This window comes from Triturus cristatus, chromosome 4_1, assembly GCF_964204655.1.
Source record: "Triturus cristatus chromosome 4_1, aTriCri1.1, whole genome shotgun sequence".
Classification (NCBI taxonomy): Eukaryota; Metazoa; Chordata; class Amphibia; order Caudata; family Salamandridae; genus Triturus; species Triturus cristatus.
This window is the reverse complement of record NC_140585.1, coordinates 77,907,065-77,919,581: the sequence shown is the minus strand read 5'-3', so window position 1 is coordinate 77,919,581 and position 12,517 is coordinate 77,907,065. Positions and strand designations below refer to the sequence as shown.

General features: G+C 43.0%; 1 protein-coding gene across 1 annotated transcript in view; it reads right to left on the bottom strand.

Moving 5' to 3' along the window:
- Positions 1-12,517, bottom strand: part of LOC146839571 (carnosine synthase 1-like) — a 464,396-nt gene that overhangs the window by 88,157 nt on the left and 363,722 nt on the right. The window contains exon 9 of the mRNA XM_085650354.1: positions 2,791-3,074. Coding sequence (XP_085506480.1) covers positions 2,791-3,074 — 284 coding nt within the window. The remainder of the gene's footprint in view (positions 1-2,790; positions 3,075-12,517) is intronic.

Sequence of the window (12,517 nt, the reverse complement as noted above, 5' to 3'; positions counted from 1 at the left end):
CTATTTTGTAGTCTGAGGCTCAGGTGGGAGATATAGCCACATTGTCAGAATCCTTCTAAATTCCAGGTTATCGATGGTAGCCTGTACCTTTGCTATGAATGAATTCCATAGTATGGTAATCTGGATAGAGAATGATGCTCTGGCAACAATTTTCTACTTGTATGGTGGAACAGTTAGCTCTAGGGTAAATCTGGTAAAGCGTTGTTTTCTGGGAGTATTTCTTGAGTTGCATCTATAGAAATATAGGTATTTTTCCATTTATTGTGCTGTATGTTTTTTACAGTAGTTTGATGATATAACTTAAAGTAACAAGCAGCAATCAAACAGCTGTCAGAGTGGAAGAGATGTGGCTGCAAAGTTATTTTGCTGCTGCATTTTAAATTCTTTAGATTCGTTGCATTGGCTATTGATACTCGATGATATAGTCCATTGAGGTGGCTGCCTGGACATTCTTTGGGATTTAAAGATGAAGGTAGAAGCTTTGAAGTCTCCTCAGTTTATGGGATGTGGATTTAGCAAATTTTTTGACTTGTGGGATCATGGAGGACCGCTCTTAGTGGGTTGTAGTCCTTCCAGTCCCCTATTTTTTTATTTCTGTTTTTGAGGTGTTGAATTTAAGGTGACCGTCTATAATGTATTGGTCGGTGGTTAACCTGAATAATTTGTTGGCGTCAGTCATCTTATTTTAAAGGATGAAGATAGTTTGGTTTACCCAGTTTGAAGATCATCTGGGTATCATCTGCATTGTTGTAGCATGTGAGGGGAAAGAACTAATGAGAATTCCAGGCTCAATGCTGGATTGTTTGGAGAAAAGGAGCTAGAGAGGATATATGACCTATCTTCTAGGAGTCAATCAGTTAACTATATTTCCTTTGATACCCTTATTATTTAGTGGCTGATTTTCAAATTGTTGGACAGGTTACTCTGTCACATATGTGATGAATATCACGTCCACTTCATTAAAAGCGCAATAGGGTATAATGCACTTGTAAAAAGGCAAGCGGTATAGCCGTCAAATTTGTGACAGAGTAACCCATCTGCGAAACTAGAAATCAGACCCTAAGTCTGCTCAGTAAGACTTCATGATGTTCTGCAGATAGGTTCCAGGGCATGAGGACTGACACTCATTCTCTATCCACTTGAGATTTCAGGCAGTCCCAAGTGGTGACCAAGGCAGATTGAGGGCCTCTTCCCCTCCGGAGGTTCATGTGGCTTATTATCTGTCACTTCTTTTACAGAGGAAGGTGCAGGACATCAGAAACAACCTGTGTCTGTAGAACCAGCTCAGGAAGGACCACTCATTGACCATTTCAACCATGAGTGACAGCAATACGGGTCACCTGCTTTTGCAAAGTCTCCATTTACACAATCCTTTAACTTCACTTACAAAAAACTTGAGGCTGAAAAGACTATATTTACAGATGACGGTTGTAGATTATGAAAACCTATTGTGCGGTTGTGATAAAAAATTCACAGGGATTTAAAGTTAGCATGTTAATACACACAACCAGGCCTTCTCTTTACATTTAATGATGAGATAACTTATCCTGTCCCAACCTCTCTGTCACCCTTAATTTGGCACAGACCCATGTAGAAGGGAATGCTAATCACTGAAGGCTTGAACAGTTTTAAGCCTTCAGTGAGTCACCGGCCATTAATCTCATTGAAAAGTAAGAGAGATGCATGGATGCTCCATTAGTCTTGCCACGTCTCTCCATACAGCTCTCGTAGTGATGTGTGCAGTCTCCTTGTCTCTCAGTGGGCTTCTTACCATGGGTCTGGTTGGGTCAAGCTACCAACAGCTGTGACTTTCTGCCAGAGCTATTGTCATTACTTTTCTAAAACAAGGCTTCAGTGGGGTATTTCTCTCTCACCACATGCTAGTGGTGGCTGGTTAGGTGTAAATGTTTGCCTTGGGTGCTTCTATTGCAATGCACGAGGCATAGGCAGGGACTCGTTTACATTTCAAAAGTACAGTAAAATATCACATTATTGTATCTCATTGCTCTGAGATTATCAACTCCTGTGACATTACTAGTCTAGTGCTGCACTGCCACCCTGTGCACATACTGCCACTCAACACTACCAACCCATCACCAGCATAATACTACCCAACACTTCTGAACTACTACCACCGGGCCTACTCACCCCACTCCCCAACAGCACCATCCCACTACTTCACGATCATCTACGGCCACTATGGAAAATTCTTCACACAGTTCACACACTGGCACGCAGCACCCTAACGCTACCACACAACACTGCTCTACTACTATGCTGCCACCTTAGTACCACATTACCACACACGCCACCATCACATTATGAACTCCAGTGAGACCGTTAGTACCACTCGTAGCCCAAAGCACTTCATTGAAACCACATACCACAGAATTACCATAGCACTCAACCACAGGACCCTAACATGATGTCATAGTTCAGCTCAGAATGTCTGACCACAACAACACTCGCAGGCACCAATATCTCTCCACCACAGATCTACGTCACAGCATCATATGTTCAATCACAATCATAGCACTACCACATTCTGTATTACCACCTAACAAAACCACAGTACTATCTACACCACTACACTTCAATCTGTACTAAGACGCTATGGCCTAACAGCAATACTTTACCAATACTCATCAACAAACAGAGTCCACCAAGAATGTACTACTATCAAGTTGTTGCAACGAATATCCCCTACTACTGAATTAGCTTAGTAATCAAGTGGTAAATATAATGAATGGCATATGACATTTTTTTTTTTAAAGAGTTCAGAAATCTCACTTTGATCCCATATTCTCTGGTCGTCTCCCAGATGTACTTCCTGCTGATTCCACCAGCTCCTATGACAAGGACCTCTTTCCCCTCCATGATGTAGGACTGAGATCTCTTCACCATTGCCTGGATCAGCAAACTGGAAGCTGACTCTGCCCCAGCACATGCAGCAGACACATTGAGGCAGTTCATTGTCTCGAACACCCCACAGGACATCAGGCAGAGGTGGGAGTTCACCCCTAAGGCAACAGGGGTAATGGTCTGGTCCACACAAGTCAATATAAAGTCAACACCTAGAAGTGAAGGACAAACACACGTTAGAAGCAACAACTTCAGCCAGATATTCCTAAATCTGCCTTGTGCTCTATCCTGGAACAAGTAAAAAGAGTGGAATCCTATTTGATATTGTAAAGTACTTTTAAAAACCAGGTGCCCTATTACATATCAGGTGCCCATTCCCCTTCTGTGCCTCAACTCACCTTTAATTGCGGTATGCCTGATGCTGGCAACGAAAGTGCACCCAGTTACAAAAAATGCTCTGTTCCCGGTGCAGGTGCAAACTCTCCCCTGGAGTGCGAACAGCGCATTATAGAAAGACGGACTTGTTGTTTAAACCTTCAGTCCTCCTTCTACTGCATTTGGTGGACTGAGCTTCAGTTTCAAGAGGGATCAGTGATGGCTTGTCAACGCTTGCACTTCCCTCTGTAGTACAACACCTGTAGTACAGCGTGATCCATGTTATGGAGGACGTAACTGCAACCCTATCTTTAATATCAAAGAGATCATTGCACCCACAAAGATTATTGCTCCCAACATCAAATCAGGATGCAAGTTAAGTTAGCAAACCTGTTTTTGTGATAGAAAGGATGAATTGCAATTAAATGAAGCTGGTGAAATGTATTGTATTTTTAAAGGCAGGGACAATATATTCTTAGAAGTAAACCAGAAGGAGTTTGGGAGGTGCAGCTTAATCCTGATAGCAGGGGGGCATATCATCAAGGGCTTTATCTACGCTTTTCTGGCTTTAAAAGCCAGAAAAGCGGAGATAAAACCAACGCCCTATCAGCAAGAGGGTGCTAACATGCGTATTCGCATGTTAGCACCCTTTTACACTATGCCTACCTTTGTATCTCTAATGAGATGCAAAGTGGGCGTTCCTGACATACACTACATGTCAGGAGAGCAATAACGCGTCTTTGCGCTATCAGCAAGGACGCCCTTGCATTTTAGCAGACGTTAGTCTTTGGAGAAAACTGCTGTTTTCTCCAAAAACTAACGTCTGCTAAAATCCTGACTAAGCCACCCCTAACATTGGGGGTGGATTATGCTGATACGACCACAGGGTCGTATCAGCAAGGTTACCACCCTTTTACAGGGAACATCGCTGGAAAACCAGCGATGTTTCCTGCAAAACGGTGATAACATTCCTATCTCTGGAGTTTTTATCGCCCTGGAGCAGCGCGTTGTTGATAACGCGCTACCAGGGTGATAAAAAGCAGAGATAGCCAGCAATAAGAAAATTATCGCTAAGCACGGCCAGCGATAATTATCGCTGGCCGTTGCTGATATGGCCTAAAGTTCTTTATCTACAGCGCTAAAAAGGTGGCTTCAAATTTTTTTCCATATTCATACATTGTATGTCAGTGTTGGCTGCAAACAAAACAAAGTGGTCAGGTGGGGGGGAATAATATATTTTAAAAAGGATTTATCTGCAGCTGCTGGTGTCCAGCATCTTTCAGGATCGCGCGCACTGCACAGGCTCCCAGACTCCCCACCCAATCCAAACACTGCTCTAATGCTATTACCCTACATGAGAACAGCACCAGTATTGGCCTGAGAGGGCTGAACTAATGCTTGCTCAGGCAATGGGAGTCTGTGCCTTTTTTCCTGCCGGCTGTGCAACATTGGGAAATGTAAGTGTGCATAGCGGTTTGGCCGTCCTAAGATGGCTGGTCAAATGGACATGCGCACTAGCCCTAGACTACGGCCAATAGTCTCGGCCATGGAAAACCAAAATGATACAAAATAGTTTTAATAACATTTTTTTTTATCTCCTGCCTCTGAGCGGTGGGGCAACACTCTTCCGCTATAACGGAGGAGATGCTCCTGTTGTAGGTAGAAATTGTAGGGCTATACAACCTTTTATTGGCTCATACTATCAATCTCAGAAGCCCTACTGCTCACAGACCTTTCCTCGCTGGTCATTGGTCTCTCCCTCCCAAGGTGAAGCTCCCTACCTAGTGTATGAGGGCAGTGTACTTCTTGGTTTGCTCTTAGTTGATGGCTAGCTATCAACTCCCAAGTCCTTTCCAAATTAGTGCAATAGAAAGGGATTGAGCATACCCTAACCTTGAATCTAGTGCTTACGCTGCCCCCCACTGAATGCTTACACTGTTTAAATGCTGCTCCGGACAGATCGTACCAAAAGACCAACTAAAATATATCGATCAACAACAATATCATGTACAAGTTATGAATCTGCTTCATATCACAAAGGGAGGACGATTTCACATGTTCATGCTTATCTTGATGAAATTGTGGAATATATTCCCATCTATACTATTGCAGGTCATTATTTTAACATACTATGAGGTCCAGGAGCAGGGTGTCATGATTATTGGTACAAATACCTAACATAGAGGTGGCAGGGTATGAAAGCTGTCATGATATATTAAGTAAACTGTTGTAGTACTGGAGAAGGATGACAGACTCCACGAAGTCCAAAAGGTAAGTTTATTGTCACTCTTCAACAGGAACTGGGATCCTAACCTGCTTCATCCATCAACCGTCTCACGGAGAATGCCCGGTCTCCCTGGAATGCCAATTGCATTCCACGGAAACCACAGCAACCCCACGAGACACGTTGATACGAGATGACATGGCTAGATTAACCATCACAACATATCCCCTTACTTTACAAACATAAGCAAAAATAGAATTGAAAGTTAAGCACAACAAACAGAGGGAAGACAGCAACCCAAAACATGACAACCCCCAAAACCAGAAAACTTCAACCCTAATCCATTACAAAATCATTACATTTTAGGGGAATAGAGCGTGAGCGAGGTTGTCTCTCTTCTCTAGATACAACACCTTGCACTGACTCTGTGCTGGTGTCGCCTGAAATTTCGTCCATATTCATATCCACACAGACATCACTTTTCTTGCAATACAGGGCTACTCTCCTCCTATTCCACTTTTGTCTGTTCACTAAAACTACATGCTACTTATGTACTTCTTTCACTTCTATAGGTGCAGAAAACCTGTTGACACCCTGCTCTCTTCTGCCCAATTTGACCTTGACCAAATCACCAATCTCTATGTTACCTCCCTTCACTGAGTACTCTCCTTTGACACAAACTTCACTTTCAAGCATCCACTGAGGAGTGAGTTTGGTCTTTGGGACTCTACCCCTCATTCTTTTAAACAGCATTTCATTAGTGACACCATGTTTGGCAGTGTTGTAAGACCAAACCATGTTATCCATGCTTCTCTGAACATCCTGATTCCCCTGAATAGCCAATTGAACGGTGCCTTTGATGACTCTATTCATGTATTCCACCATGCCATTTCTCTGTGAATTGTATAATGACGTGCACATATTTTTTATGCCATTTCCCTTTAAGAAACTCTGCATAGCATGTGAAATGAGTTGAGTGCCATTATCAGTCACCATGATGCTAGGGAAACATTATCCCTTGAATATAGTGTCTAAATTCTTGATCACCGTATGAGTAGTGATGTTTCTCAGAAATTCTACAATGACCCACCGCGAATAGACATCCACCAAGACCATAGCAAAACGTATGTCTCCTGGTAGAAAATCTATAGGGGCAATGAAATTAATACCACTTTCTCCCATGCTTCTCCACATTGATCTCTAGAAATGGAACCCATACCTTGTGAACTAACTTTGACCCTTTTCTAACTTTCACTGCACAAACTACAGCTATCTACCCACAATCTAACGTCTTTCTCTAAACCTAGCCACCAAAAACTGTCTTTGAGATGTTTCTTCGTAATGGTTTGTCCTAGATGTGTGGAAGTGTGCCGAAAAGTGGACACACTGGTGCAGGGTCACCCTCTTGTCCATTGGTCCAAAGCCCAACAAAATAGAGATCGGCACTGGAGTTGGAATAAATAACAAGTTTATTAATCACTCATGAGTTGGACCACATCCACACAACACTCTCAAGTGCTGCAGGAGGTAGTACACTGAATTCACAAACCGTCGTCCCTTTTATACCGGTTTTCTGCGATGTAAGCATGTGAACAGAAATAGGAAGAACAAGTTTTAGAAATAGTTATCAGCAAACAAGGGCAGATGAATAACTACTTGGTCAGCAAAGTGGGAGGGGGAGCAGGAATGCTTATGGCAGCAGTAAGTGGTCGACAGTTAACATCTGAGACCAGGTGCACTGGCAGCTACAAACTCTCAGCACGTACATTGCTTTTAGCTGAGTCAAGAAGTCAACTAAAATAGATAACACAAGCAGAGTGAAAAGACGAGCAGCAGTGGACGGGAGAATTACGAAGGAAACAAAATGGACTCCACAGCCAAAATGGCCTTCGCTTATGCTAAGTAAAATATTACACATTTCCACAAATGACCTTTATGTGCCAGAAGAAACAATTTATTTCTGAGTGCTCTGGGGGTACAAATCGTTCACCTCTTAAAACTAAATCATCCGACACACCACTACTGCGCTCCTCCTGCAGTTTGACAAAATTCCTTGAGGCCTACTTGAGATCACCTTCCCGTCTCCATCTTGACCTGATGGAACTAACCAGCTTTATATAATCATCATCATTCTTGACTGCTTCATGCCGCTCATCCGTAGAGACAGATTTTAATTCATTCTCAAACACATCCCCAACACTGGGTACGATACATACCATTTCTTCCTCATTCTCTTCACTGTTCTCCACACCAAGCGGTAGTCTAGATAGACAGTCTGCCTGAACATTCTTCCATCCTGATATATACTCGAGTTTGTACATGAACTTTTGAAGTCTGGCCGCAAAACTCATTAATCGCGAACAGCCTTTCCCTGCCCCCCAGGACTCATCATTCTGATAAGGGGCTTCTGGTACATTCTTAAGGTGAAGTGCGCACCCCACAAATAGGTACGAAAATATTAAACACCCCATGCAGGAGCTAAGGCCTCTCCTACAATGACCGCATGATTACGTTCAGATTTATTAAGTGTTCATGGTGCAAATGCCACTGTTTTCTCAACCCCACTTTTGATTTGAGATTGAACAGCACCAATACCTTGGGCACTGGCTTCAACAGTGAGAAAAGTATCCTTACCAGGTTCAAATGGAGTAAGAATACCAGCACTCACTATTTCGTCCTTAATACTTTGAAATGCATTTTCTTGTACTTCACTCCAAATGAATGATGCCCCCTTCCTCAACAATTCTCACAAATCCTCATGTTTTGTGTGCAAAATTAAGAACAAACTTCGAATAATACTCAATCCCATAAAGGATTTGAGTTGATCTTTAGGAGTGGGCGTGGCAGCCAGCTTGATAGCTTTCCAAACGTTTTCTTTAGGTTGAACACCACCCTCTGAAATAGTGTACCCCAAGTAATCTACCTCTTTCAATAAAAACTTGCATTTATCCTTCCTTAGGGTTGACCTGCCCTGTGTAAAATCTCCAGAACCTTCGCCAACTTTTTGTTATTTTCTGCTTTGTCTTTGCCAGTTATAAGGATATCGTCTTGAAAATATTGAGTGTTCTTTACGTCCTTAAGTAGACTGTGCATCATGCACTGGAATACGCTAGCGGCCGATCTGAGAACAAAAGGAAGGCTCTTAATTTAGAAAGCCCCCTCCATAGTAGGAAAGGCAGTTAATTTTCTTGAATCCGGATGCAACATAACTTGATGGTACGTTGACCTGCAATCTAATTTAGTGAAAACCTTGGCTTTGTCCATCAAAAATACCATCTCAGATATGTCTGGTACAGGAAAACTATCAACAATAATGTTTTGATTAAGGAACCTGAGGTCAACACAAAAACAAAGTTTACCATCCTTTTTCTTGGTGACAACCACCAAAGAAAGCCACTCTGAGACTTCTATTGGTTGTGTAACGTCTTGTTTCTGCATGTCACTCAACATCTCCTTAACCTCATCCCAAATGAAAATGGGGATCTTCCTTAACACATGTCTGACTGGCTGAGCATTATCCTTCAGTTTGGTCTTATGTACATACCCCACCAATTTTCCTAGGTCTACATGAAAAACATCTTCGAACTTGGATAAAATGATATCAAGCATAGCACAATCCTCCACCTCCATCACTTGTTCGGTAGATCTGGAATCTGTGACTACATGCAAATCATGCTGTTGTACCCAGCCTAATATAGCAGGACCATCATTCGAGATATATACCCTTGAAATTGCACTCCTTACCTTGAATTAAAACTTAGTTTCCATAAAGCCTTTGATGGAAATAGCTTGACCACTGTACCCTTTGGGGGAAATGAAACTAATAGTAAGTGACACTTCACCACTGTACCCTTTGGGGGAAATGTCACCTATGATGAGTGACACATTTTGCCAAAGCTCATTAAAAATGCAAAAGGGTATAATTGTGAACTTAGAACGATGATCCACCATCAATTCTACAGTAACCCCATTCACTAAGAAGGTTGCTCTAGGTCTTTGTAATCAGTTCAAAGATTCGTCTTTCACACACAATAATATGTCCGGTGCAACATAACCTTCATGAACAAAAGTGACTCTGTTTCTTGAAAGATCTTTACAAACTCTGCTTAGATGGCCTTTTTTCCCACATTTTCCGCATATTTTGTCTCTAGTGTAACATCCCAAATAATCTGCAGGATGGCCCATACTACTACACCTATAACAGCCATTACATTTACTTCTGTTATCGCCTACAGACTGAGGTTTGAATTTGGCTGAACTAGGTCTGCCATCATTCCTATGCTTTACCTTTTGCTCACTGTCTATTTGATCATCCTTCTTGGCAACAACGTTTACAGTGTCTCCTTTTTTTGTCTCTAAATTATGCATTTCTCGCATACATTTATCAGATTCTTCTACAATTTTAGCAATAGAAATGGTCTCAAGTAATGTAGGATTTCTAGCAGCCCAAAGCTTTTCCTGCATTCTCCTATTTTTTACATTGCGCAATTAACTGGTCTCTAATCATCTGATCAGTCATGGCAACAAAGTCACATTTAAGTGCCAATTTTCGTAACCGTATGACCATTTGATCTACTGTATCCCTTTCCTTTTGAGGAAAATAATAAAACTAGTGACGTTGCATTACAATCTTGACTTGTTTGCCAAAATACTTTCCAAGTCTGTTCTTTGCCTCTGCTACGGCTTATCAATAGGTTCACCATCAGCTCTCATAACCTCAGGTAAAAACTTATTGGCCCTCTTGCTTGGCCCTTTGCTGCCATGACGTTGTGGAACTCTGGTACAACCAGAAAATAAGAAAGAAAGAAAAAATGGTGCGTAGAATGAGGTATAATATGGTGGTGGTAAATCCCTATTTCGGCAGGTAAGTGTAGGCAGGGTGTGCAAATCACCGTAGAAATGTGCGTTACATAAAATGAGCAAGTACGAAGAGTGGTTTGGAGATCACCGTATTGATCTACACAAGGTTGTGGGGAGAAAGTGTGCAAATCACTGTGTGGGTGAGAGTAATGTAGCTCTGCGCAGGTGTGCAGATCAGCGTGTCAATCTGCAAGACTTGTAAGACCAAGTGAGCAAATCACTGTGTTGTCACAATGATGTGGTTTAATAAAGCGTAAAATTGGTGTGCAGATCATCGTACTGATCTGCAGAATTGTCGTGAATGAAAGCGTGTGACCCAATCAACATGAGAAGTCACGGGAAAACAAAATCATCAGCCTAGTAGAACAACATAGGTAACATCGGAAAGGTCAGCTGAGCAAAGTGGCGTAAGAAGGCAAAAAGAAAATAGATTCAAGATGGCGTTACTTCAACGTGTGTGTGTTGACGCTGGCAACCAAAGAGTAGCACAAAGCCTTGGATGCGTTTAAGATCTGCGGTTGCCAGTTTTCGCAATGATCACCCAAGTTTCGAGAGAGAGATGGCGCGGAAGAGGAGGAGGGCAGCCCGGGGACGCTGCAGTACAGGTAAGTGTTTTTTTGTTTTAAGTAATGTCTAATTAATTTTTTAATTGGGGGGTGGAGGCAGGGGCTGGCCAACTTTTCTCCGCTGCAGAGTGTGCGGAGTTTGCCTACTCCGCGTTCCGGAGACATGTAGGGGAAGCTATCAGTCCTGCCCTCCACGACCTGTATCTAGTGAAATAAGCACGGTGTATATATATTTAAACTGAATGAATCTTAGGGGTAACGCTATTGCGGTTCCCCGCGGGGATTCTAATATCTTCGCCCAGTCGTCGTTATCTAGTGGACCAAGGTCAGCCTGCCATCTCTTCCGGAGTGAGTCTAGGGTCATAGAGAGATTTGTTACTAGGGATTGTTATAGTTTTGCCGTCTTGTGGTCTCCCAAATCGCCCATAAAGACCTTAGCCTCTATCGGGTTAAACTCTGGGATAGATTCCATGGTTGCTATGTATGATGTTACGTATGGTGAAATTGCAAATACTTGTAGCATTGAGTATGCAACATCTCAAATTCCTTCTGGAGCTCTTGAAAACACTTCAGAACAGTCCTGCACATCACGTCACCCAATGTGGAGATACCAATTATATCCCAGTCCTGAAACCCTGACAAGGTAGATACCTGTGGCATAAGACCAATCTGCCAAAGAGGCGTTTCTCTTGACAGTTTTCTCCACCACCCCATTCTACGCAGCAATTGCTTCCATACTCCATAGACCACCCGTGTAGCAGGCGGGAGCTGCCAGAGCTCTGTTAGGGCATGTAGGAGCAAGTGTGATAGGGTGCTACCCATGAGCCATCGTTCCACCTGGCATGCTGGCTAATTTCTATTTCCGTACCACCAGTAGTTTAGCACTATCAGATGAGTTGCTGCATGATATGATTGAATATCCGATGTCGCTATCCCCCCACGGTAGGTAGACTAAAAGCATATTTTTAGCGCAAATCTAGCGGTCTAGTCATTCCAAAGGAAGTGGCTGAGTCTGGAATTGAGCTGCCAGAACCAGGCGGGCGGTATTTGGGGATGATTCTGCAGCTGGTAGAGAAGGCGAGGGAGTGACACCATTTTAGAAATCGCCGATCTACACAATATGGAAAGGGGCATACATGTCCATGACTTCATCTCAGCCTGAGTGCGCAGCCAGATAGGGGTGATGTTTTTATCCCATGACACCGATTGGGAGGACGCCAGATGGACCCCAAGATATTTAAATCCTGCTGTGATCATTGTGACGTCTGCAGCCCATGCACCCATTTCATAGCTCCCGCTCAGAGGCCAGAGTATAGACTTCAGGGCGTTCATATATAATCCAGAGGTCTCACCAAATACCTACATTATGCGGAGCATCGGGAGCTCCGTCAGACGCTGCTCTAATATAAAGAAAAGGACATCATCTGCATACAGGGCGATCCGATATCCCGGCTGGCTACTCAAATTCCTTAACCTGTGCGTGAATCCGGACCCATGAGACCAGTGGTTCCAGTGCCAGCGCAATTAAGTAGGGGGACAGAGGGCACCCCTGGCGAGTGCCACGCCCTATAGAGAAGGGTTCCGAGACTGCACCTGCCACTCTAACAGAAGCTGTGAGATCCGTATATAA